The sequence below is a fragment of the Aquarana catesbeiana genome, linkage group LG07 (assembly GCF_042186555.1).
Source record: "Aquarana catesbeiana isolate 2022-GZ linkage group LG07, ASM4218655v1, whole genome shotgun sequence".
NCBI lineage: Eukaryota > Metazoa > Chordata > Amphibia > Anura > Ranidae > Aquarana > Aquarana catesbeiana.
The window spans coordinates 71,257,367-71,285,298 of NC_133330.1; the positions used below are offsets into that span (position 1 = coordinate 71,257,367).

At 40.6% G+C, this 27,932-nt stretch overlaps 1 protein-coding gene and 1 long non-coding RNA gene across 3 annotated transcripts in view; one reads left to right on the forward strand and one right to left on the reverse strand.

Annotated features, from left to right (window-relative positions):
- The window catches only part of SUSD3 (sushi domain containing 3), a 174,556-nt gene that overhangs the window by 135,105 nt on the left and 11,519 nt on the right, over positions 1-27,932 (forward strand). The window contains exon 4 of the mRNA XM_073592318.1: positions 8,342-8,503. Within this exon, the coding sequence (XP_073448419.1) occupies positions 8,342-8,503 (162 nt within the window). The remainder of the gene's footprint in view (positions 1-8,341; positions 8,504-27,932) is intronic.
- Positions 1-27,932, reverse strand: part of LOC141103094 (uncharacterized) — a 50,371-nt gene that overhangs the window by 20,895 nt on the left and 1,544 nt on the right. The window contains exon 1 of one of the 2 annotated variants that reach the window (XR_012235246.1): positions 26,472-26,630. The exons of the other annotated variant lie outside the window; for it this stretch is intronic. This is a non-coding gene — a long non-coding RNA (uncharacterized lncRNA). Of the gene's footprint in view, positions 1-26,471; positions 26,631-27,932 lie in introns of those variants that run through there. 2 annotated transcript variants of the gene reach the window in all.

Here is a 27,932-nt window from a genome sequence, read left to right on the forward strand (position 1 = left end):
CCTGAAAAAAAAAAAAACTGAAAAGTTAGCCCAATTTTTTTGTATAATGTGAAAGATTGTGTTTTGCTGAGTAAATAGATCTAACATGTCACGCTTTAAAATTGCGCACACTCGTGGAATGGCACCAAACTAAAGTACTTAAAAATCTCCATAGGCGACGCTTTAAAAATCTTTACAGGTTAAATGTTTAGAGTTACAGAGGAGGTCTTGGGCTAGAATTGTTGATTTGTTGATTTTGCTCTAACACATGCGATGATACCTCACAAGCGTTCGCTTCTGTGCGTGAGCACGCACGGACAGGGGCACTTAAAAATATTTTCTTTTTTTCTTTTCTTTATTTTACTTTTATTTTCTTTTTTTTACACTTTCTGTTTAAAAAAAAAAAATTGATCACTTTTATTCCTATTACAAGGAATACAAACATCCCTTGTAATATGAATAGTGCGTGACAGTTCCTCTTTATGGAGAGATGTGGGGTCAATAAGACCCCAGAGCTCTCCTCCAGGCTGGAAAGGCTGAGATTTAAAAAAAAACTCTCTCGGCCTTACCAGCCGCATCCTCAGCTTTGTTTACTTCCGCCGGCCTGGACGTGACATCATAACGTCGCGCCTGGGCCTCCGAGGGTCATAGAGATGACTGGGGACCATCTGGTCACCAGAAATCTCTATTGTAAACTTCCGGCGGTGACTGATTCATTCTCCGGTTTGCTGATTGTACTGGTGAGCCCAGAGAAGCACTGGAGGGTGGCAGGAGGGGGGATGTTCCCGCCCACCGCCCGAAAGAATGATCAGTCGGCTGAAATGCCGCTATGATTGTTCTTACAGTGCACAGAATCGCCGGCTGAAAAAGATGATATGTGGATGATGTCTGTAGCTTCAGGTATCATTCAGATATCCCCACTCAAAGTCCATAACGTTATATGATGTACCTTGGGCTGGAAGTGGTTAAAGGCTAACTCTGCCTTTTGGACCATGTTACGCCTGTCATTACTTACACTTTAACGGGAGTCAGCAGGGTCTTTATAGTTTAGAAAGCATGAACCCATCTTTCCATTCTCTAGGTTGGCAGCCTGTACAGTTTAACATCTTGCTGACCGTGTAACGCATTGAGTGGTGGCTGGGAGCATGGACCTAAACACCCACATGCCACACTTATTCACTAATGGCAACTGAGGGTTCTGTGCTGAGAGCGCACTCACTGCACGTTCTGAGCACAGTGACCACCAGTCTGTCATAGATAGCTACTGGTCTATGACAGACGGCTTTCTGATCATGTGACCACTGTGACAGCCAGTCACAGTAGTCACATCATCAGGAAGTCCACCCTGCTCCCCAACATTCAGACCCAGATCCAGTGGGGTTAGAAAAGTAGAAGTGCATAGAACGCAAACAGCATGCCACCTTCAGTAGTGTACTCTGGCATTAGTCTTTTCTAAGTTGATCACAGGACAGAGCTCGTACATCATCATTCGTGTGCATCCAGGAAAGAATGATGATTTAATTTAGTTCTGGCTACAAGCCAATGTTATCAGAATTTCTCAAATAGGAATGAGGTTTGGCTTTTGGCTGAAAATTGTGCAGGTGTGCCACTAGAAATAAGGAACAACCTATATTGTGTGCCAATAATTTTTAGGAATGGATAACCCAGGGATGAGCTTACAGAAGCCATACTTTCAATGTGTACTGGAACTCTGGAAATTCTGTGTAGGGAGAGAGATGATATATATATATATATATATATATATATATATATATATATATATATATATGTATATATATATAGCCCCAGCGATGAGCGAGTCTGCTGGGGCTTGGTTCATGAGCAGTTTTACAAATCTTACTCAAAGTTAAAGCACTTTTCAGTGAATCCCATTGAAGTCTACAAAGGACAAATATTGTGATTCAGCCTCCGGCCATTGCTAGGGCAAATAAGTAAGTTATTGTCAAACAAAAGGCATGGAAAGTTCTGCCATGGGGGGACATGCACCAATACCATAATAAAAAAAAATAAAAAATTATATATATATATATATATATATATATATATATATACACATATATATATATATACACACACACATATATATATATATATATATATATATATATATATATATATATATATATATAATTTTTTTTTTTTTTTTATTCTGGTATTGGTGCATGTCCCCCATGGCAGAACTTTCCATGCCTTTTGTTTGACAATAACTTACTTATTTGCCCTACCAATAGCCAGAGGCTGAATCACAATATTTGTCCTTTGTAGACTTCAATGGGATTCACTGAAAAGTGCTTTAACTTTGAGTAAGATTTGTAAAACTGCTCATGAACCAAGCCCCAGCAGACTCGCTCATCGCTGCTCACAAATAGCCAAGAAGAAGAGAGCGGCGGTGTTTAATATTGCTTCTTGTTGTTCTGTACCAAAAATGGTACATATGAGTTACAATTCCTTCACCCCCAACTAATTAATTTGTTCTGACACCTGGAAAAGAGACGTCGATTAGACTTCACTTTAATCGGCCCGGGGAACATTATGTTTTCACTCGGCTTAAATTGAAATTGTGTTATAGTTAATTAAGTGGAAACTATAAACTAAAAATAAATGAAGAGAAGGCAAAGCAGAGGAGAAGAAAAGACACAGGGAATTATCATCAAAACATAGTTTTCTAACATGTTGGAGAAAATTAAATTCACTCAATACCATTCATATTCAAAGTAAAAAAAAAGAAAAGAAAACTGTTCAGTGTTTAATTCTGGATTTGTTCAGTTGTTAGACTTTATTAACGCTATAGAATTTTTCATTTATTTTATCATCTTCTACTTTAGAGGAAATTGAATTAGGGAACCTGTGTTTAGGAATCACAGTTCACAGATGACACTAATTCCCCAGCAAAAGAAAGCTAATTAATACCTGTTTATAATATTTCATTAAATATAGAAGTTTCGTTTTGCATTCATTTTCCAATATGTGGGAAAGCCACACTCCAGGGTGCTATTGTACTATGTGATCTGTTGAGTTGAGCTGTTGTTCAGTGCACACATATGTTAGGTTTGCAGCAGTCCTGTGACTCTAGACCTTGCATGTTATTGCATCTTGGACAAATTTCTTGGAACAGAAATATACAATTGTAAGGAAAATTTTCAGATATTTATTTGTAAAAAAATTTTGAAAACCATATATCATTTTCCTACCACTTCACAATTATGTGCCACTTTGTGTTGGTCTATCACATAAAATCCCAATAAAATACATTTATGTTTTTGGTTGTAACATGACAAAATGTGGAACATTTCAAGGGGTGTGAATACTTTCCCAAGGCACTGTAGCAGTAGTTCCTCAACTAGATAATAATAATAATAATAATAATATATTATATAGACGATATCAAATGTCAATAAAAGTTATTAGGCCTCAAAGCTCCTAAATGCTCAACATCCAAAATCCCAAACATTCATTGTGTCGTTTGAAGTGTATAGCTAAAAAAAAAAAGTACATAAGCTTAATTTTGAACTTCAAGCCTTTTCCCCAATCGACTTCAATAGGAGCACCTGAAAAAAGAATTAAAATGGTGGGGAAACATTTGTATTGTTTTCCCCTAGTAACTAGCTTTCCATTGGCTAAAATAATTTAAAAAAAAACACTCAAGCTACAGATACCTACAAAAATGCTTGAAAACCCCTGTACAAACACTTAAAAAACATGTAAAAGGATCAAAGATACTCAGCTCTAGAGTGATTTCAGCCTTAGTAAAAATAAATAATACAATGAAAAATGTGACCTTAAAAGTTGACATCAACAAAAACAAAGTCAAACTCAGCATTACATTTTGAGATATGTCTTCATTAGGATTGTTTCTAATTGATATGAAAGTCTTGTGCAAAACAGAATTTTTTATATTCTGTTTATTACTTCCATTAGCCAGCATAATGAATGTTGTTATAGCAATATTCATAAAACACCATTAGAGAATGTGGCATTCAAATGAACAAGTTGCAGCTGATTAGTTTCTTAATCAGAGTATTATATTCCTCCATTCCACTGAGCATCCTAAAAAGCAGGTTTAGCATCCCCCATAGGGTAATAATAATTGCCCAAATGATGGCTCAAGGGATGTGTGGACCAGGACTGGGTTTTTCCTTCATACATCAGGTTATGTAAGAGTGGAATTGTGTGATAGAAAAAATTAAACATGTAAGGAATCAGCATTTGCACGTGAGGCCATTAGAACCTATAAAAGCTTGTTGCCTTCCTCAGCAGTACGTGCAATTAGGCAAAATTTGCATTTAGGAGTAACTTCAGCATAATTAATACAAACAATCACTGCCAACCTCTATTTCTCATGCAGTGGAAGAAATTCTAATATGCAGGCGATCGCCTGATGTCATCACAAACTATGTAAAATACAGAATGTCACCAGTCCCCCCAAGAAGTTCCATTCACCATTTATTCTAAAAGGTTATGTCACATGGTTCACGCTAATGATTCAGGGCATCACAGGCTTCCTTTGTCAAAGCAAAATGTTGCCTTGACTAAAGGACTTTCCAAGGCTTCAAAACACTCCAGGTAATATTATTGTAAAAGGTTATGTCACATGGTTCATGATAATGTTTCAGAGCATTGCAGGCTTCCTCTGTCAAGGCAACACCTTGCAAAGCCCCAAAACACTCCAAATAATATCACTGTAAAAGAAAGTTGGGGGGGGGGGGTGAGTGTAATGGGATTAACCTTGCTTCTGGACTACCCTTTCCAAAACATGTTCTCCAAAAACTGCCCCTTAGCACTACTGTTGAATCTTTCCAGTTATTTTGATCTGTACTCCCTGTTCCTGCTATTTTATGAATGGAATTATTTGCTGCAATGGAAGTCTATGTGGATGGACAATCCAGTATGACTTGCACCTAACTCCGGGTTGCTCACACAAAACCTAATTTAGGGTGATGTCACCATCCTTCCATCGAGATTGTGGGTAATGCCGAATAGTCTAAATCTCATGAGATGATGCACCAGAACAGGGTAGAAGCATCTTTTTTGGGTGATTTTTGCTGCTTAGCATCTCATGAGATTTCATCAGAAAGATGGTGACATCAGGCCCTGCAATATGGAAGCCATGTGTAAGGTAAGTATTTTTTCAAACTTTTTTCCCACTTTTTTACCCTTTTCTGCAGCATTTTGGCACTGGGGTGAGAGATGGAGCATTGGAAAGATACAGAGGGAAAGGTTTCCAACATGGCGGTATGGTCACTTCTGGTTCTGGCTGTGACGCCATTTCCGGTTCCGGTCCAGGCGTTACTTCCAGCGGAACGATCCCGGGACTGAGGCGGCGGGGGATGATGGAGAGATTGCCTCTCCTAGCAGCCAGCTATTCTCACAGCTGTGGAAGATTATGTTTTGGCGCTATTTGTGCTACATACATTGGTCCATCTCTGTCACATGATCTGTCCACCCTGCTCTTATACCTCCCACCTTCGTCTCCTGTTTGAGTAGATGCTGGTTGTAGGTGTATATGCGGCTAGTGTAGACTTTCTGTGGGATTGTTTGCTGTGACCCTTGCACTGGTAAGTTGCGTTTTTTGAACCACTTGGGCAAACTTGGACACCTGAATAACTTCATGGTTTAAAAATTCGGGGCCTCTTTTATGTTTTGTATTTTATATTTTTCATCTGACAATGGATTTTGGTACACAGACCCCTTGTTTATTTCCTTAACAACCATCTTTCTTGATTTGCAACTGCCATCTGCTGGGCCATATGCTCATTGTCCCACTGTCAGGGCTGGGCTCAGTCCTTCCTTCTCAAAGCTAGCCGCTCAGCTAATTGCCAGCTCCTATCTCTCAACAATGACTCACCTGTTGATGATATCCTGATCGTCAGTCCTGCCTACTTAAAGCGGGGTTCCACCCAAATTTTGAACATTATCTCTATGCATTCTCTTCCTTGCCTAGATGCTGACATGCTGTGTAAAAAAATTTAAATCGCCGTAATTACCTTTTTTTTTCCTATCTTCTTAGCACTTCCTGGTTTTCCTCCCATGGGTGTAGGCGTGTTTCTAGCCTCTCCCAGACCTCCCACAGTCCCCTGGGAGCTAGTCTCAGGCTTCCCAGCATGCATTGTGCAACAGCGTCATCACAACATCTCGGTGAATGCTGGGAGCACAGCATTCACCGCATCCAGGAAATACATGCTTGTGGGCTTCAAATGCCCACAATGAAGATGGAAACCGCCTTCAGTGAATTTTATAAGTTATTCTTTACAACGAAATCGGACACAGGCGGACTTATTACACAGAACATGTGAGTAGATAATCATGAGAAGAAAAGTTTGTGAATGAACTCCAAAAAAAAAAAACGATAGATAGGTGGACCCCCGCTTTAAGCCATCCAGTCCAGATGATCTCTGCCTTCGCCTTGGTCACATCTCTAGAGACGCTCTCCTGTGTTCCTGTTAAAGACTTGCTTGGCTGACATTCCTTCTGGCTCCAGATCCTGCTTGCTGTTCTACTACCCTCATCTCTGGCTCCCTAACGTTTTGGCTTGTCTGAATATCCTTTCCAGTTCCTGAACTCTGGCTATGTTTTGACTACGTTTACTCTATTTACCTTTTTTTAATTATTATTAAATAAGTGTGATTTAACTGTGCTTCTGTCTCAATCTGACTCATGGTTTCTGACATCCACCTGTTTATCAAGGTATGACCATTATTTGGGTAATATATATATATATATATATATATATATATATATATATATATATATATATATATATATATATATATATATATATATATATATATATATATATATATATATATATATATATATATATATATATATATATATATATATATATATATATATATATATATCATCACTTCCTTTTTCTTTCCACAGAAATAGGCTTATAATTCTATATACATATTTTTGTTTTGGTAATGATTAAGCACACTTGGAGTGTGTGAAATGCATCTACCAGCTTTCTGTCAACACTTTGGGATGTTCTGAATAAAAGAATTCTGATCGAGTACAGAGTGCGGCCATTTGTTCTTTTGATTACATATTTTTGTTAGGTATAATATTCCTACTATCTGGCTGATATCCCTTGTGCTTGGGATACATGGGCTGACAGTGTTCTCCTTTCCCTCTGTGTCTTTACAATGCTCCATCTCCACCCTGGATGATCTCTGGCATCACCAGTCAACTGCATCCTGTGTATTTAAAGCGGAAGTAAACCCATCCATAAAACAGTTTCATTTCCGGCACGTGCTGGAAATGTAACACTCCCTTTTTTTGCGCTCTCAACCAAACTGTCAAACTATCCAATGACTGGTGTTATAACTGATCACATGTGCAGCATCCTGGCAGTTGTAGATTAAATAGAGGCAAAGATGGCAGCTTCCTTGGCTGAAAACGATAGGGGGGGGGGGGGGTTTACTTACACTTTAATTAGCCATGTAAGTTTGTATGTATATTTGAATCTGTATATGCTCTTTTCCATATGTTTACAGATGTATATACAGGATACCCATAATGTATGTTTACTCTAGAGAGTCCTTTACTGTGCTATCCAAGGGCAATCCCCTGAAGGAGACCACCTTGGTCGAAACATGTCGTGCCACTTGGCAAACACACTATCCATTATATTAACTGTGATGTATTCTGTACACGTTTCATGTCACGTGTTTTTAATGTTCAGTCATTTTCTCTACTTTCATGTAGAGGGAACTTTTTAAACCTTCCCAATAAACACTTGATTTTATATTTACTTGTGTGTATATTGAACTATTTACTCCTTGGGTGTCACGAAGCCCCGGTGCTCCTCCCCATCTCCCTTGTGGATTCTGTTGTATATCAATTGGGGCTGACACCCACCATTGGCAAATCTTTGGCTGCATGTGGGATATTTATATACAGTATAGTGCTTTGGACTTCATTTCTGCTCTTTTCATTACCAACCATACAATGACAAGTGTACTTTAAATTACACCTATTTAGCGGAGTGAGAATGTATTTCTTTTTCATATATGAATCATGTACGCACAACACACATCGAACCCCAGCACTTCTTTTCTATAAAATACATTGTAGCATAGGTGGCTTCTCAAACAATAAAGTTGTGACTGGGAAAACAGAAAAAAAAGCTTGTACGTGATCAAAATGTCTTCATGTTAATAATCACAGCCCCAGAAAATCAAAATGTAACATTTGTAGAACGTATTCTTCGAATATGACATGGGAACGAAGCTTGTGCTGTGATGGGTTGGGAAGAGACGGTACATTGAGAATATGCATATTGCGTGGCTGTGCCTCCCTACATTGATCTAATCTTTTGTCATTTCCCATTGTGCAGAGACAAGGTCGTATGGCATCAATTAGAATGCGAGGAACTGGAGAACATGCAGGCGGCATATTTCGCAATGAAAGGCGGAAATAACAACAACAACAAGCCAGCGAGGCGGCCGAGAATCGACGAATGGCTTAATATGGTTTATGAGAACCAAGGGTTTTGTAGGTGAGCTTTAAATAAAACAGTCCGTTGTTGTGTATGAATCATTGGAAAGATACAAAGAGCTGCACAATTCCTTCCTTTTACTAGAAAAGAGGCATATTTAACATTTTGGCAAATAGAATAATTAAAAATTAGAATTCTAAAGAGCTGTTAGTAAGAAATATTAAGAAATATGAAAAACTGCAATCAGAACTGAAGATATTTCAGACAGACATGATATTGGCGCTGTGGGGAAGGGAGAAAACTTCTACATACAGCTGAATTACTTTCTAGTAAGAGAAGTGTGGGCAATATCAAGTGTTTCTGGGCATTTTTAACCACTTCAACCCCAGAAGGATTTGCCCCCTTCATGACCAGGCCATTTTTTGCGATACTGCACTGCGTCTGTTTAACTGACAATTGCGCGGTCATGCGACATTGTACCCAAACAAAATGTATGTCCTTTTTTCCCCAAAAATAGAGCTTTCTTTTTTTTGCGCTATCAACAAACAAAAAGCGACAATTTTGAAAAAAAAAAATTCAAAAATGTATTCATTCATAGTCTCTGAAAAATGGCCAAGAAATCATAAATTCTGCCAGGGTATGTAAACTTATGAGCACAACTGTATATACATATACAGTGTGTGTGTGTGTGTATATATATATATATATATATATATATATATATATATATATATATATATATATATATGTATATGTATATATACACATACTCACCGGCCACTTTATTAGGTACAACTGTTCATTTTCTTGGTAACATAAATTGCTAATCAGCCAATCACATCGCAGCAACTCAATGCATTAAGACATCTAGACACAGTGAAGATGACTTGCTGAAATTCAAACCGATCACGAATGAGGAAGAAAGGGGATTTAAGTGACTTTGAACGTGGCTTGGTTGTTGGTGCCAGATGGGTTGGTCTAATGGGATTGTCATGCACAACCATCTCTAAGGTCTACAGTGAATGGTCTGAAAAAGAGAAAATATCCAGTGAGCGGCAGTTGTGTGGATGAAAATGCCTTCTTGATGTCGGAGGTCAGAGGAGAATGGGCAGACTGGTTCAAGATAGAAAGGCAACAGTAATTCAATTAACCACTCGTTACAACCAAGGTATGCAGAATATCATCTCTGAACGCTCAACACTTTGAACCTTGACGCAGATGGGCTACAGCAGCATAAGATCACATTCACACAGGCTCACCAAAATTGGACAATAGAAGATTGGAAAAACGTTGCCTGATTTGATGAGTCTCAATTTCAGCTGTGACATTCAGATGGTAGGGTCAGAGTTTGGTGTAAACAACATGAAAGCATGGATCCATCCTGCCTTGTATGAAAGGTTCAGGCTGGTGGTGGTGATGTAATTGTGTGGGGTATATTTTTTTGGCACACGTTGTGCATACCTAGTACCAATTAAACATTGTTTAAACGCCATGGCCTACCTGAGTATTGTTGCTGACCATGTCCATTCCTTTAGGACTACAGTGTACCCATCTTCTGATGGCTCCTTCCAGCAGGATAATGCACCATGTCACAAAGCTCAATTCATTTCACCACTGGTTTCTTGAACATGACAATGAGGTCCCTGTACTCCAATGGCCTCCACAGTCACCAGATCTCAATCCAATAGAGCACCTTTGGGATGTGTTGGAATGGGAGATCCGCATCATGGATGTGCAGCCAACAAATCTGCAGCAATTGCGTGATGTTATCATGTCAATATGGACCAAAATCTCTGAGGAATGTTTCCAACACCTTGTTGAATCTATGCCACAAAGAATTAAGGCAGTTCTTACGGCAAAAAGGGGTCCAACCCGGTACTAGCAAGGCGTACTTAATAAAGTGGCCAGTAAGTGTATATATATGTATACACTATGTATATATATATATATATATATATATATATATATATATATATATATATATATATATATATATATATATATATATATATGTATGTATGTGTATATACAGTATATACACATACATACATACATACATATATATATATATATATGTGTATGTGTATATATATATATATATATATATATATATATATATATAGTGTCTTGCAAAAGTATTCACCCCCCTTGGCATTTTTCCTGTTTTGCCTCATAACCTGGTATTAACATGAATTGTTTGAGGATTTACATCATTTAATTTACAGAACATGCCCACAACTTTGAAGATTTTTTTTTTTCAAGTATTGCTTTAGCAATGTGTTTGGGGTCATTGTCCTGCTGGAAGGTGAACCTCCGTCCTAGCCTCAAATCACACACAGAGTGGTACAGGTTTTGCTCAAGAATATCCCTGTATTTAGCACCATCCATCTTTCCCTCAACTTTGACCAGTTTTCCAGTCCCAACTGCTGAAAATCCCCACAGCATGATGCTGCCACCACCATGTTTCACTGTGGGGATGGTGTTCTTTGGGTGATGTGATGTGTTGGGTTTGCGCCAGACATAGCGTTTTCTTTGATGGCCAAAAAGTTCAATTTTAGTCTCATCAGACCAGAGCACCTTTCCTTCATACTGTGTGGGAGTCTCCCACATGCCTTTCGCAAACTCAAAAGGAGCCATTTTGTCTTTTGCTGAAAGTAATGGCTTTCTTCTGGCCACTCTGCCATAAAGCCAAACTCTATGGAGCGTACGGCTTATTGTTGTCCTATGTACAGATACTCCAGTCTCTGCTGTGAAACTCTGCAGCTCCTCCAGGGTTACCTTAGGTCTCTGTGCTGCCTCTCTGATTAATGCCCTCCTTGCCCGGTCCGTGAGTTTTGGTGTGCGACCGTCTCTTGGCAGGTTTGCTGTTGTGCCATGTTCTTTCCATTTGGTTATGATAGATTTGATGGTGCTCCTAGGGATCATCAAAGATTTGGATATTTTTTATAACCTAACCCTGACTTGTACTTCTCAACATTATTGTCCCTTACTTGTTTGGAGAGTTCCTTGGTCTTCATGGCAGTGTTTGGTTAGTGGTGCCTCTTGCTTAGGTGTTGCAGCCTCTGGGGCCTTTCAAAAAGGTGTGTATATGTAATATGTAATGACAGATCACATGACACTTATACCCCGTACACACGATCGGATTTTCCAAAACAAAACCGTGGATTTTTTTCCGAAGGATGTTGGCTCAAACTTGTCTTGCATACACACGGTCACACAAATGTTGGCCAAAAATTCAGAACGTGAGAACGCGGTGATGTACTCGTACAACGAGCCGAAAAAAAAAGGAAGTTTAATAACCAGTGCGGCTCCTTCTGCTTGATTCAGAGCATGCGTGAACTTTTGTACGACGGACTTGTGTACACACAATCGGACTTTCCGACAACAAGTTTTGTTGTCGGAAAATTTGAGAACCTGCTCTCAAACATTTTTGTGCGGAAATTCCGACAGCAAATGTTTGATGGAGCATACACACGGTCGGACTTTCCGACAACAAGCTCATATCGAACATTTCTCATCGAAAAAATCCGACCGTGTGTACACGGCTTTAGATTGCACACAGGTGGACATCATTTCACTAATTATGTGACTTCTGAAGGTAATTGGTTGCACCAGAGCATTTTAAGGGCTTCATAACAAAAGGGGTGAATACTTTAATAAGTTTTTAATAAGCTTTTGAAGGAAAAGAAGTGGAATATTCTGCAGTCAATCACCTGATCTCAGCCCAACTGAGCATGCATTTCACTTGCTGAAGGCAAAACTAAAGGCAGAAAGACCCACAAAGAACAACTGAAGACAGCTGCAGTTCAAGCCTGGCAAAGCATCAGAAAGGAGGAAACCCAGTCTTTGATAATGTCCATGGGTTCCAGACTTCATACAGTCATTGCCACTAAAGGATTCTCAACAAAATATAAAAAAATAACATTTTATTTATGATTATATTCTTTTGTCCAATTACATTTGAGTCCCTGAAAATAGGGCTGTATAAAAATGTAAAATCAAGAGTTAAGGTAGGGTAGGGTGGGACTTTGTGTGTACCTCTGTAGGGTTTGAATAAAGATATATACCACAGATTTAAAAGAAATGTATTTAAACTTTATTTTTCATCTATTGGTTAAAAACGTACTTGGTTAAAAACGTAAACCTACCTTACCTTAACTCTTGATTTATATCCTTCTTTTGGGATGGTACCTATGTAGGGTTATAGTTATTCCACATTCACTCCCACCCCTATGAAATGTGTATAAAAATCGTTGCAGTTCCTAAAATTTGTACTTGATATTTATGTTCAACCCCTTGAATTAAAGCTGAAAGCCTTCACTTCAAATTCATTTGGATTGTTTAGTTTAGTGTCACAACTCCACTTCCTCCTCTCCAACTCCTCTTATCGTTGGGGTCCCCCAAGGTTCTGTCCTTGGACCTCTACTATTCTCGATCTCCACGTCCTCCCTGGGTCAGCTGATAGCCTCCCATGGCTTCCACTACCATTTATATGCTGATGACACCCAAATCTATCTCTCTGCCCCTCAGCTCACCCCATCAATCTCCTCACACATCACTGATTTACTAACAGACATATCAGCCTGGATGTCAAACCACTTCCTCAAACTATCTATCTAAAACTGAGCTCTTAATATTTCCTCCCCCACAAGCCCTCTCCCCGACTTCTCTGTCAAGATCAATGGCACATCTATCAGTCCATCTCCACATGCCAGGGTGCTAGGGGTAACCTTAGACTCTGTACTGTCCTTTCAGGCCCACATACAATCCCTGTCCAAATCATGCCGCCATAGCCTCAGCAACATTTCCAGAATACGCCCCTTTTTATAACTAACTAATGACTCCGCCAAGCTTCTAATTCACTCCCTGGTTATCTCTCGCCTCGACTACCGCAATTCCCTCCTCGTTGGATTACTGCAAGACTTATCCACCTTTCCAACCATTCAGTGTTTTCCACCCCTCTCTGCCAATCCCTCCACTGGCCTCCACTCACCAAACAAATAAAATTCAAAGTACTAACAATAATTTACAAAGCCATCCATAACTCTGCCCCCAGCTACATCACTAACCTAGTCACAAAATACCAACCAAGCCACTCTCTTCGGTCCTCCCAAGACCTCCGGCTCTAGCTCCCTTGTCACCTCCTCCCATGCTCGCCTCCAGAATTTCTCCAGAGCTTCTCCCATCCTTTGGAACTCCCTACCCCAGTCTGTCCGACTGTCCCCTAATCTATCCATCTTTAGACAATCCCTGAAAACCCTACTCTTTAAAGAAGCCTGTCCTGCTTCTAACTAACACTGTTTTACTTCCTCCATCAGCTCATCCCCCACAGCTATTACCTTTTGTATCAATTGACCCTTCCTTTTTATATTGTAAGCTCTAATGAGCAGGGCCCTCTGATTCCTCTCTCACTCTCTTGTGAATGTGTCCAAATATATATGGACCTAACTGTATACGCACACACACACACAATGGGATTAGTGTTTGATGACATTTGCCACCAGACACATGCATATTCCATTATGTCTCGTATCTGCAACTCTCCAAATGAAAGCTATAATCTATTCTTGGTGCAAACAAGGGGGAGGTAAGGCCAAAGTAATTTCTAAAAGAATTGTAAAAGTTCAAATCAAAAGATAAATCAATGTTAAAAGTTACAATCAAAAGATAAATCATATGAGTTATAACCTAGTTGCAAAAAAAAAAAAAAAAGACCAAAAGACAAATAAGGTGTTAATAAAGAGACAAAATAAAAAAAGAAGGGTGGGGGAAAAGAAAATGAAGTGAAGGGTAAGGGAAGAGAAAAACTGAAATGAGTGGTGGGGGAAAGAATGAGAAGGAGAAAAGGAGAAGGGTAAAGGAGGAATCGAAAGAAAGAGGACAAGAAGAAGAAAAGGAGGAATGGAAATGAAGGGAGGAGAAAAGAAAAGACTGTGAGGTTCAGTTCCTAAGGGAGTTGGGAATCTTCACTCAATAAATTGTAGCTATGTTCACATTAAATACTTAATCATGTGAAAATGAAATAAACAGAAATTGGATCTTCACTTGATTGAACATAATGAATGAAGATTTTCAACTTCTTTAGTCAATCGGCCTCATTGTCTGATAGGGGTAGTTAAAGTGGAGGGCCACCCAAAAAAAAAAAAAAATTGCACCAAAAATTTAAAAAAAAATAAAAAAAAAAACCATGTAAAAAAAAAAAAATGTTTTGCTTACCTGAAACCCTTGTTGCTAGGCAGTCTTCCTAATCTGCCTCTTCCTATTCGGCGGCATGTACTGCTCCTCGGTGAGCGGCCCCGTTGCCTTCTGGGAACTGTGTGTGTTCCCAGAAAACCACGGTGCCATTCACAGAGCGCCACGCCGCTCCCGCGTGCGCAGTAGAAAACTGGCAGTGAAGCTGCAAGGCTCACTGCCTGTTTCCCTTACTTAGGATGGTGGTGCCGAGGGACGGTTGGGCCCGGGCGGCCGACATCGCTGGCACCCAGGACAGGTAAGTCAACTTATTTAAATTCAGCAGCTACAGTGTTTGTAGCTGCTGACTTTAAAAAAAAAATTTCGCTGGCCGGAATCCCGCTTTAAGGAGAGGCGTTGAGAATGGCTGGTTTATTAGTGTTTCACTGCACCATTGTGATCAAAGGAACAAACTTTACTGTTTGCAAATTAGTGGAACACAGAAGTGAATGCGTTGACATTTTGGATCTGGCCTAAAGTGATTGTAAACCGTTATTTAAAAAAAAACAAAAACAAACATGTTATACTTACCTGCTCTGTGCAATGATTTTGCACAGAGCAGCCTGGATCCTCCACTTTTTGAGTCCCCTGCTAGCACTCCTGGCTCCCCCCCCCCGCAGAGTGCCTGTTAAAGCAAGCTGTTTACTATGTGGTCACCCGTGCAGGCTTGCTTCCAAGCCGGCTCTGTGTTCCCTCCTCACTGGCTGTAATTGACAGGAGCAAATTGAGAAGGGAGAGAACAGCTGCTCTCGGGCATATCGCTGGATCAGGCTCAGGTAAGTATAAGGGGGGCTGGCAGTGAGAGCTGCACTCAGAATGCAGAGAATGCATTAAGGTAAACACCTTCAGCCTTTAGAACCGCTTTAAGCTGCATACACACTGTCAGTTTTTTTTTTTCATTTAGCCAGCAGGACTAATTCATGCATCCACACAATCAATGTGGATGCATGAATACCCCCCCAACCCGCCGGGACATGGTAATCTGGGAGTCCCGCTGATCATCACTACAGCTGATTGGCTGCAAGGTTTTCCAGCAGTCCCATTCAACAGAAGCCGATCTAACAATCGGCTTCTGTCTAACAGAGGGGGCTACATGCAGATTGAAATTTGGCCAGTTCCTGCTGAACCAGCCAAATTTTAATAGAAGCATGGAGCAGGGAGAATCACTATGGACACAAATGGCCTGCTTCTCTTACCAGTTCACAAGAGTGTGCGTTGTCTGTGAAAGTGATCCTTTAAATGATCAGCTAAAGGGTACACTCCTGGTCAGTTTATACATTGCATAAGCATGCTGCTTTTGTGCCTTATACAACAAATGTAAAAAAGGTGAAATGAGTCATTTGTGTGTTAAGATTCCACAAATAAATCAGTTCACTAAAGCATGAAAGGTACTATGCATAGCCCTAAAAACATCTCAGACTTTCATTTTAGGGTGTCAGGGTACTAGGTGTTATCCTGGATTCTGAACTCTCCTTTCAGCCCCACATCCAATCACTTTCCAAAGCTTGCCGCCCCAACCTCCGCAACATCTCTAAACTACGTCCCTTTCTAACCAATGAAACCACAAAGCTCCTGATTCACTCCCTGGTTATCTCTCGCCTTGACTACTGCAACTCACTCCTCATTGGCTTACCTTTAAATACACTATCCCCCCTTCAGTCCATCATGAATGCTGCTGCCAGACTCATCCACCTTACAAACCGCTCAGTGTCTGCTACCCCTCTCTGCCAATCCCTCCATTGGCTACCACTTGCCCAACTAATTAAATTCAAAATATTAACAATAAGTTACAAAGCCATCCACAACTCTGCCCCCAGCTACATCACTAACCTAGTCTCAAAATACCAACCTAATCGCCATCTCCGTTCCTCCCAAGACCTCCTGCCCTCTAGCTCCCTCATCACCTCCTCCCATATCCGCCTCCAGGACTTCTCCCGAGCCTCGCCCATCCTCTGGAATTCCCTACCCCAATCTGTCAGACTGTCTCCAACTTTATCCACTTTTAGGCGATCCCTGAAAACTTTCCTCTTCAGAGAAGCCTATCCTGCCTCCATCTAATAACTGCACTATTTTCTCCATTAGCTCATCCCCCACAGCTATTACCCTTTTGTATAACTTAACCCTCCCTCCTAGATTGTAAGCTCTAACGAGCAGGGCCCTCTGATTCCTCCTGTATTGAATTGTATTGTACTTGTACTGTCTGCCCTAATGTTGTAAAGCTCTGCGTAAACTGTCGGCGCTATATAAATCCTGTATAATAATAATAATAATAATAATAATTTTAGGTATGTCACCACTTAGTTGGCAAACATTTAGACACTGGAGCACAAACCACATTTGTTAAAGAGGAACTGCAGTCTGCTCACATTTTTACACATTTGTAAAAAAAAAAAAAACATCTTTGCCATTCTAAAACTTCCCTCCAACCACTTTACATGTTATTCTATATATACTATGATTCTGTACTTGCCAAATATACTGCAGAAATCTCCCTCCACTGAGTCTGGCTGCAACCATTTTAACGGTGGGCAGCTGAAGCTGCTGCCTGTCCACTTCCTGGATTTACACAGACACACAGAGGCACACCTTCAATTCTGCAGCTCTTATTGGCCCTCTTATGACTCATCCCCCCTTCCTTCCTGGCAAACTCTCACAAGAGTGAAAGAGAGAGCTGTGCATGATGTCATAAGCCTAGGCTTTTTTCCAGACAAGAAACAGGAAGTGGGCTGTATACAGTATTTACTGGCAGAAAAAAAAATGTTTTACTATCCAAAGTTAAAACAACAAGGGCAGAAGATTTAATAGATGGAAAGTTGAAAAAATGACTGAAGTTCCGCTTTACAGAATAAGCCATACGTACACACATACATAGAAAATGCTGTAGATGATGCCTTGGTAGTGCGTAAATGGAACAGGGAATGTTAATTTTCTTTAGTAAATTAGACTAGGCTGTCAATCAAAGGTTGTGTGCTGAAGCTCCCTTCCCCCTGTCCTGGGGATTCTGTGGTGTCAGCATGACATGTCAGAAATGACAAAGGGAAGAGGCAGCAGACAGAAATCACAAAATGCTTTGGATTAAGGCAAGTACACACTATAAAAGAATATACTTTGTTCATTTTTTTATTTCAGAGGTTTACGACCACTTTAAAGCTGAACTCCAGGAATTATCTGTATTACATACACTGGTCTAAGTTGGCACAATGTAAGTATGCATATTTCATACCTGATGGGTCACTGGGGAAGCTGGGAATCACTCACTGTAGTAGTCATCACTACTACAGTGATCGCTATGATCCTCTGTGTCCTGCTCGGGTTCTATTTAAGCGGCTGCTCCACTGCACACTGACCACAGAGGGTTGCTCGCTCAGCACAGTCACTAGTCATATTCATTTTTTTCAAGAGATACAAGGAATTCTCTGGTTAGATAAGGTGAATATTGTGACGTCACTACTAGAGTTTGGTCGAATACCCCCTCCCCCCCCAGGTTCGGTTTGCACCAGAACTCCCGAACAACACCTAAAATGACCTAAACGACAAACTCATTGAAGCTTATGAGACTTGAAAAATCAAAAGCCCCTTTTGAAGGCTTATATACAAGTTATTGCCCAAAAAGTGTATGTGGGCCTGGCTAATGCCTTGGGGGACATGCGCCAATGCAAAAAAAAACTTTAAAAAAGATTGTTTTAAAGGAGCAGTGATTTTATTGATGCCTAAAGTAAAACAATAAAAATGAAAAATTCCTTTAACTGCTTGCCGACCAGCTCAACCCGATATACTTCAGCAGAAGGGAACGTACAGGCAGATTAACGTACCTGTACGTTGCCCTTTAAGAAGCAGTTTGCGGGCGCGTGTGCCCCGTGATTCCTGTGAGTGTGATCGCGGGTCCCGCGGACTCGATGTCCGCGGGGATACCCGCGATCGTCTCACAGAGAGGAAGAACGGGGAAATGCTATTGAAAACAAGCATTTTCCCGTTCTGCCTAGTGACAGGACACTGATCACTGCTCCCTGTGATCTGGAGCGGTGATCAGTGTCCTGTCACACATAGCCACGCCCCCCCACAGTTAGAATCACTCCCTAGGACACACTTAACCCCTTCACTGCCCCCTAGTGGTTAACCCCTTCACTGCCAGTCATATTTACACAGTAATCAATGTATTACTTGATTAATTGCACTGATCGCTGTATAAATGTAAATGGTCCCGAAATCGCGCCAAAAGTGTCCGATCTGTCTGCCATAATGTCGCAGTCATGATAAAAATCGCTGATTGCCACCATTACTAGTAAAAAATAAATTAATAATAAAAATGCCATAAAACTATTCCGTATTTTGTAGACGCTATAACTTTTGCACAAACCAATCAATAAATGCTTATTGCGATTTTTTTTACCAAAAATATGTAGAAGAATACTTATCGGCCTAAACTGAGGGAAAAAAATGTTTTTTTATATATTTTTGGGGGATTTTTTTTATAGCAAAAATTAAAAAATAATGCGTTTTTTTTCAAAATTGTTGCTATTTTTTTGTTTATAGCGCAAAAAATAAAAACCGCAGAGGTGATCAAATACCACCAAAAGAAAGCTCTATTTGTGGGAAAAAAAGGACATCAATTTTGTTTGGGAGCCACGACCGCGCAATTGTCAGTTAAAGCGAAGCAGTGCCGAATCACAAAAAGTGCTCTGGTCTTTGTGCAGCCAAATGGACCGGGGCCCCCCCCCCCCCCAATCCATACCAGGCCCTTATTTGAGCATGCAGCCTATCAGGCCAGGAAAGGGGGGGGGCGAGCAAGTGCCCCCCCCCCGAACCATACCAGGCCACATGCCCTCAATACGTGGGGGGTGCTTTTGGGAGGGGGTATTCAGCTTTTCTTTTTTTTTTTGGCACGAGGTTCCCCTTAAAATCTATAGCAGACCCTAAGAGCCTGATATGGATTGGGGGGGACCCCCACACTGTTTTGTTTAACATTTTTCTATTGCCGGCAATGTTTTTCTTTTTTCATTCAGCTGTCAGCGGGGAAGCCCGTTGACAGCTAATGACTCATCCGTTGGTAAGGACACCGCAGCCGGCTTCATGGACCACTCCTTAACAACCAGCTATTCACTGCAATTCGGGTATTTGCCAGACGGGCAAACAGGCGATGTTTGAGCCGAACTGTTGCTAGGCTTAAACCATTCGCCAACACTAGTCACCACCCCTCCTATCCACTTCAGCCAATCAGCAAATGCCTTGCATTCACAGAAAAAATACAAGGCATACTATTGATTGTGGTGGTGGTGAGTGAGTGACCACTGTTGTCAGTGTGCAGTGTGAAGGGTATGCAGTCTCATAGAATCTGACCAGGACCTGGAAGATATCACTGTAGTACCACTGCCTACTACAGGGATTTATAGCCTCCCCAGCAGTCCATCAGGTATAATTTATGCATACATTGTACCATGTTGGACCAATGTAAGTTTGCAAGATTATTAATTCCTGGAGTTCAGCTTTAAATTCTAGTTGGTAGCTATGCATTATTATGCCTTCTTTGTAAAAAAAAAAAAGCTATGAGTAATTGTGCTTTGCACTTCCTTTGTAAAAATGTTATGGGTTATAGTGCTTTGCACCTCCCTTATAAAAATCTTCCAATGTAGAGAATACAAGTTATGCCATGTACACACGACCTGTTTTGCCGTCGGAATAAACTCCGAAGGTTTCTCCGACGGAACTCCGACCATAGTCCGACCGTCCAGAACGCGGTGACGTACAACACGTACGACGGGACTAGAAAAAGGAAGTTCAATAGCCAGTAGCCAATAGTTGCCGTCACGTACTTGCTTCAGAGCATGAGTCGTTTTTGGTCCGTCGGAACAGCATACAGATGATCGGTTTTCCCGATAGGAATTGGTTCCGTCGGAAATATTTAGAGCATGTTCTATTTCTAGGTCCATCAGGGTTTTCGAAAAAAAAAAAAAGTCCGATGAGGCTCACACGATCGGAATAGATGATGAAAAGCTTCCGTCTGACTTTTTCTGCCGGACATTGCGATCGTGTGTACACGGCTTAAGACTCTTTTGTTACATTTTTGTTACCCCTTTCTGCCTGTAGGTCGGCCTTGACACTTCAGGCCAATAGGCAGGTCTCCTGTTTGTTCCTTCACCGTGGTTGGCTACACAGTAATGACATATTTAGGAGCCCACCTTTTCACCTCCCGATCATCGGTAGTTGACTGTGAGTTGTTGGTGCCGGCTCAATCACAGTTCTAGGGGCGCTAATAGAGGTTGCCCCAGAATAAAACAGTGACGCTTATATGCCACATGTATTCATTATGCTGTTGTAAAGGGGTTAAAAAAGATTCTTGAAAATCTTATGCAGTACCAGTCACCTGATCCTCCAAATCTTCCCCATTCCTCCTTTTCTGTTAACATTCAAATGATCCTGACAAAGAAGGCTCAGGAGACCACTGTACCTAAATCAGAAGAATGAAGCAGTGAGGAGCAGCACTGACTGATTATTACAATATTGTCCCAGTCATGCTTGCATTTTTCTTCTTGCTTAGTGTATAGCAGTGACATCAGACTGCTGATTCAGCATCTCTTGTCAGAGGCTTTGGTATGTGTTAAAAGCAATGATGAAACAGAGAACACTTGGGGCCTCAGGAGGCAATGAGGAGAGCACTGGGAGATCATAGGGATAAAGTGGAATTTTATTAGGATTTACAGGTAACTGGTCATACACAGATTTCTTTCCTTCAGGCTGCGCAAAAGAAATCTAACAGATTCTTCCAAACATACTAAAGAATTTCTTGTGAAAAAAAAAAAAACATACTAAGGAACACAGATAGACGAATCTTCCCTACCAGCTATTGTATTCTGGCAGCCACCTCCCAGTGTGCATTAGCTGCGGTCATGTGCATTTCTTTATGCACACTACAAATCCCATAGTCCATAATCTATAGTACAGCAGTGAGCAAAAGAGGGTGGCTACGTTCCTACTGTATATACAGTGGGACCATGGGGAATGAACATAGCCACCCTCTAATAGGACTTCAGGTCACAGCAGCTGGAAGGAAAATAATATGGAGATTTGAAGGGGGCTGAGAGCAAAAGAAGGTATTTCATGGGTTAAGTATACATACTTGAATATACTTTTTTTAAAGGCTAAATTCACTTTTAAGAAAATAATAATAAATGCACATATTTTTGCTGGAAAAAAATGTGCATTTATTTTTTTCTGAGCCTGCAGAACATTGTACTTGCGATCAGTGGATCACGGGTACAATGTCGGGTGCTTGCGGACACTGCCTCCAGCTTGCCTGCTCCTACCTCCATACAGCAAGTTACAAAGCTGGAGGCAGATGAATTACGAGAGCACTCATCGATGCCCTCGCAGTTAGTTGAGAACTACAAGCCATCTGCAATAGCGGAAGATGGGACTTGTAGTTGATTCATTCACAGATCGCCATGCTATTTTTGAAAAGTGACTGCGGAAAGAAGATCTCCCACCCACTGTCAATGGGATGAATCAAGGTGGCACAGGGGCAGACATGGAACATGTTATACATTAACTAAATATGGGTGTAATGTGTAACAAGCTTCAAAAGGTGAACCAATCCTTTAAACCAGACTTTAGTGTCACGTTTTGCAAATTCCTAGTTACAGTTTTGCATTATTTTTTGTGCTGTTAATGAGCCCAGTTTTCTAAAGGCCAATATGTGTTAGCACCGTTTGTCTACTGCCTATAGCTTCTGAGACTGACACGGCGTCTAGTCTGCAATTGGGCAGTCAAGCCAAATGTTTTTCTCTGTTAGCATCCAGTCTCTACAACCAATCCCCATATTATAGAAGAGGTGTAGCTGCAGTGAGGTGGATGCTCACAGTGAATATTATCTTGCTGGATGCAGAGGTGGCTGTTTGAATCTGGAGACTGTGGAGCATCATCAAGGGCTTTAGTCAGTAAATAAATATCAGGACGTATACAAGCCAGCATTGCTGGCTGTAAAGCAAAACCAAGGAAAGTTCCCAGCTCAACTTGCCAGCCAGCCTGCAACAAGCCAAATTAACCTGTCAAACAGGGGTTTAGTTATCACATACAGTCAGGTCCATAAATATTGGGACGTAGACACAATTCTAATCTTTTTGGCTCTATACACCACCACAATGGATTTGAAATGAAACAAACAAAATGTGCTTTAACTGCAGACTTTCAGCTTTAATTTGAGGGTATTTACATCCAAATCAGGTGAACGGTGTAGGAATTACAACAGTTTATATATGTGCCTCCCACTTTTTTAAGTGACCGAAAGTAATGGGACAGATTAACAATCATCCATCAAACTTTCACTTTTTAATACTTGGTTGCAAATCCTTTGCAGTCAATTACAGCCTGAAGTCTGGAATGCATAGACATCACCAGACGCTGGGTTTCATCCCTGGTGATGCTCTGCCAGGCCTCTACTGCAACTGTCTTCAGTTCCTGCCTATTCTTGGGGCATTTTCCCTTCAGTTTTGTCTTCAGCAAGTGAAATGCATGCTCAGTCGGATTCAGGTCAGGTGATTGACTTGGCCATTGCATAACATTCCACTTCTTCCCCTTAAAAAAACTCTTTGGTTGCTTTCGCAGTACGCTTCGAGTCATTGTCCATTTGCACTGTGAAGCGACGAGTTCTGAAGCATTTTGCTGAATATGAGCAGATAATATTGCCTGAAACACTTCAGAATTCATCCTGGTGCTTTTGTCAGTAGTCACATCATCAATAAATAGAGAACCAGTTCCATTGGCAGCCATACATGCCCACGCCATGACACTACCACCACCATGCTTTGGTGGTGGTAGTGCTTTGGATCATGAGCAGTTCCTTTACTTCTCCATCTTCTTCTCTTCCCATCACTCTGGTACAAGTTGATCTTGGTCTCATCTGTCCATAGGATGTTGTTCCAGAACTGTGAAGGCTTTTTTAGATGTTGTTTGACAAACTCTAATCTGGCCTTCCTGTTTTTGAGGCTCAACAATGGTTTACATCTTGTGGTGAACCCTCTGTATTCACTCTGGTGAAGTCTTCTCTTGATTGTTGACTTTGACACACATACACCTACCTCCTGGAGAGTGTTCTTGTTCTGGCCAACTGTTGTGAAGGGTGTTTTCTTCACCAGGGAAAGAATTCTTCGGTCATCCACCACAGTTGTTTTCCATGGTCTTCCGGGTGTTGCTGAGCTCACCGGTGTGTTCATTCTTTTTAAGGATGTTCCAAACAGTTGATTTGGCCACACCTAATGTTTTTGCTATCTCTCTGATGGGTTTGTTTTGTTTTTTCAGCCTAATGATAGCTTGCTTCACTAATAGTGACAGCTCTTTGGATCTCATATTGAGAGTTGACAGCAACAGATTTCAAATGCAAAAAGCACACTTGAAATGAACTCTGGACCTTTTATCTGCTCCTTGTAAATGGGATAATGAGGGAATAACACACACCTGGCCATGGAACAGCTGAGCAGCCAATTGTCTCATTACTTTTGGTCCCTTAAAAAGTGGGAGGCACATATACATACTGTTGTAATTCCTACACCGTTCACCTGATTTGGATGTAAATACCCTCAAATGAAATCTGAAAGTCTGTAGTTAAAGCATAGTTTCATTTCAAATCCATTTTGGTGGTGTATAGAGCCAAAAAGATTAGAATTGTGTCGATGTCCCAATATTTATGGACCTGACTGTATTTGCAAATACATGCATAAGCTGCGGAGGCCGTGACAATGCACCCCATTATTATCCACAGTCCTAACTCTATACATTTTGAGAGCCTCCATAGTAGAAGCACATGCATTACAATGGATAGGCAGAGGGTGGGTGAGCCTGGAAGTAACCCACCCCTCCTTAAAGGCACAGGGGCGCAATGGACACCCAGCATATAGCACAATGGCAGCAAAGGTGTCAGTGCGTCCCCTCACCAGTATTCCAACAGTACAAACAAATGGCCACTGCCCTCACCTATAACTGACCTTAGCAGCAAGGAGCACATGGAAGGGCAACACGTGTAAAACAAAACCAAGGAAAATTCTCTGCTCAATTTACCAGCCAGCCTCAGAATTTTCCTTGGTTTTGTTTTACATGCGTTGCCCTTCCATGTGCTCCTTGCTGCGAAGACCAGTTATAGGTGAGGGCAGTGGCCATTTGTTTGTACTGTCAGCATTGCTGGCTCATCAACATAAAGGGTAATAAATTATAATTAGAGTTTTGCAGAAGTCTCCTAATTTCAGAGCATGCAACTTTTTTTTTTTTCATCTAACTGCACTTAACCTTTGGTCTTGGTTGCTGACAATGACTCTTTGACATCAGATAAAAGATTTTTGAAACTTAGCAATACTAGATTGTGCTTGATAATGAGAGGTGGCATTTATGAAACTACTCCACCCTTTCCTATACCTCAGACACAGACAGATGTAAAGCTTTATGCATCATAAAATTTAGTTTTGAGCTGATATGTTTATAATCATTGAGGAACCACTAATGCAGATGTGCGGATATAATACATATTGCGAATTATACTCTTTATATGAAAACAGGAAACATCCTTCATAGCATTTTTTTTTTGTTTACTTGAGACAGTTTGCAATGCTTTTAATCAGAAATTCAGATGAAATCCTGAAAATTCTTACTAGCATAGTAGAGGCAGATTTAGAGCGGAAACCAAACAAACAGCAAAATACACCATTGGGATATATACATGTGGAAGGTTTTACCTGTTAAAGACTCTAGTCAGCAGATCTTGTGGTTCATGCCCCCTGTCAGAAAATATGGCCTGGTCCCTTTTCTCCTCTGATACTGAAGCCTGATCACCATCCTTTTCACAACCTCTCGATTGGACAATGATAGAGAATCACCACAATAGTTAGATCATCTCTGCTCAGTTTGCTCTTTCTGGCTGTCCACAATTTCCTAATTTAGGCTGCATTCATACCTCAGCAGAACGATTTTCCGGCATTTTTTTTTTTTATGCATGCATATACAAGCGTTTTAGAAGCCTATTTACAGCATTTTACATGTGTGTTCAAGCTTCAAGTGTTTTTGTTTCAGCCAATTGAAAGCACCTGCAGGAATGAGACCAGTTCACATAGGCTTAAAAATCACATTAAAAATGCCTAAAGACGCTTAATTCTCAGGTTTTCAGGAGTTCCAGATCAAGTCCATGGGGCCAAAAATGCCCAGTTTTGCTTCAAAAGTAGCTCATTTAGCTTTTGGAGGGTCAATCTTTGAGATGCAGACAACAGACCACTCCTTTATGAACAGCCATGATTAATATTTTTATGTGAAATTTTTTGGAGCTATGAGCTACAAAACACATAGGTATGAATAACTGCCATGGAAATTAATTAGGCTCATGTGGACTTGGCATGTTATTGCCATTATCCCTTAATATACCAAACAAACTAGAACCTCAAAGATTCAGGATTTTTAAGGCAATGTGAACAAAGTTTATATAAAAAAAATATTATTTATTGATACAAAATTCCTAAAAACAGTAATCTCGTAGATCCAATCAAAAAATAACAGAAATTTATACACATACATAAAATTGCATATATTTTACAAAAGATGGTGACTTAGAAATGGCAAATTGCAGCTGCGATTCAAAAACAGAGATGCATCACATAGCTGTAGGTGATAGGCAGCTGCAGAGTCCGACGCATTTCGAAAAGATACATTAAATTTCTTCATCAGGGTAAAAAAAAAGCCATTTTCTGAAAATACAGAGTTCATATCAATATAGATTTTAAAAAACATTATTTTAGTGTGGCCAGAGCAACTGCTGAAAAACACTTACATGTCAGGATGTTAATCCTAGGAGGAAAAGGGGGGAGAACCTCTCCATCATGGACACTTCACCATAATCAGTTTAAGCCCTCCACCGCATTAAGGGGCCCAAGAGTACAAGACTCAACAAGGAAGACCAATCCCAGAAGGCTCCACCACTGTAATATCAAAAAACCCAGTCGATTTAATAGGGAGTAAAAGGGACCTAAAACAGAACATAATGGCGAATAATTGGCTGAGGAAAAAAAAAAAAAAAAAAATAATATATATATATATATATATATATATATATATATAATATTTTAGTAAATAAATGAAATAAAGTTACCTTAGAACAAAAGGGTGGAAATGCTCCAAACAAAAACAAAATATCGGCAACTAAGGTCCAACCAGGAATAATAGGTGCCCCAAGCAACTAACAGGAAAATTGTCCACAAGTGGATCAAAAAATCGCCATGTGTGGATGGAGCTGACATTCCCTGGACTCCTGGCATCTTTTTATTAAATAGCCCCAGATCAAGCTGAAAGGGCGCCAAAACGTGACGTCAAGCATGGACTACCGCTGCGTCATTGGTTAAATGATCGGCTGGGAGTGATAGATGGAAGGGCTGACGTACGGCCGCACGTCAGCCCTAGGCCCAGGAAAGAACACGCCCGAAGAGAAGCCACAGCGCCGTCACCCTGGTGATGATGCTGTCGAGCGTCCGATGTCACCAAGGCAACAGGGCAGCCCAGTGTGAATAACTGCCATGAGCAGTGCAATAATCAGAACACGGCTGGTTCACCCTCTACAAGTCCAAGCAAAGGGCCATTCCATGCAGAAGTGATTTTTCATTTATAGGTGGGATCAAATTGGCTGAGTCACCTGTTGCATCTTATGCCCCATACACACGATTGGATTTTCCGACAACAAATGTTGGATGTGAGCTTGACCGTGTGTATGCTCCATCGAACATTTGTTGTCGGACTTTCCACCAACAATTGTTGGCTAACAGGTTCTCAAATTTTCCAGCAACAAAACTGTTGTCAGACTTTCCAATCGTGTGTACACAAGTCTGTTGCACAAAAGTTCACGCATGCTCGGAATCAAGTATGAGCCAGAAGCGCTCTGTCTTGTAAAACTAGCGTTCGTAATGGAGATATCATGTATGTCTTGTACGTCACTACGTTCGTAATTGTTGGCCAACATTTGTGTGACCGTGTGTATGCAAGACAAGTTGGAGACAATATCCTTTGAAAAAAAGCCACGGTTTTGTTGTCAGAAAGTCTGATCGTGTGTACGGGGCATTACATGTATTTGGGAATAAAGTATCTAGCTTTCACTCCAAGTCATGAAAAATGAACAACATTTAGCATTGTATTTACTTGAACAGAAAGCATCACAAAACAAGTGAAAACCACAATATAACTTACATATTAGGATACTAGGATATATACAGGGGAATTTTATAAAGCTTTACCAACACTTTTC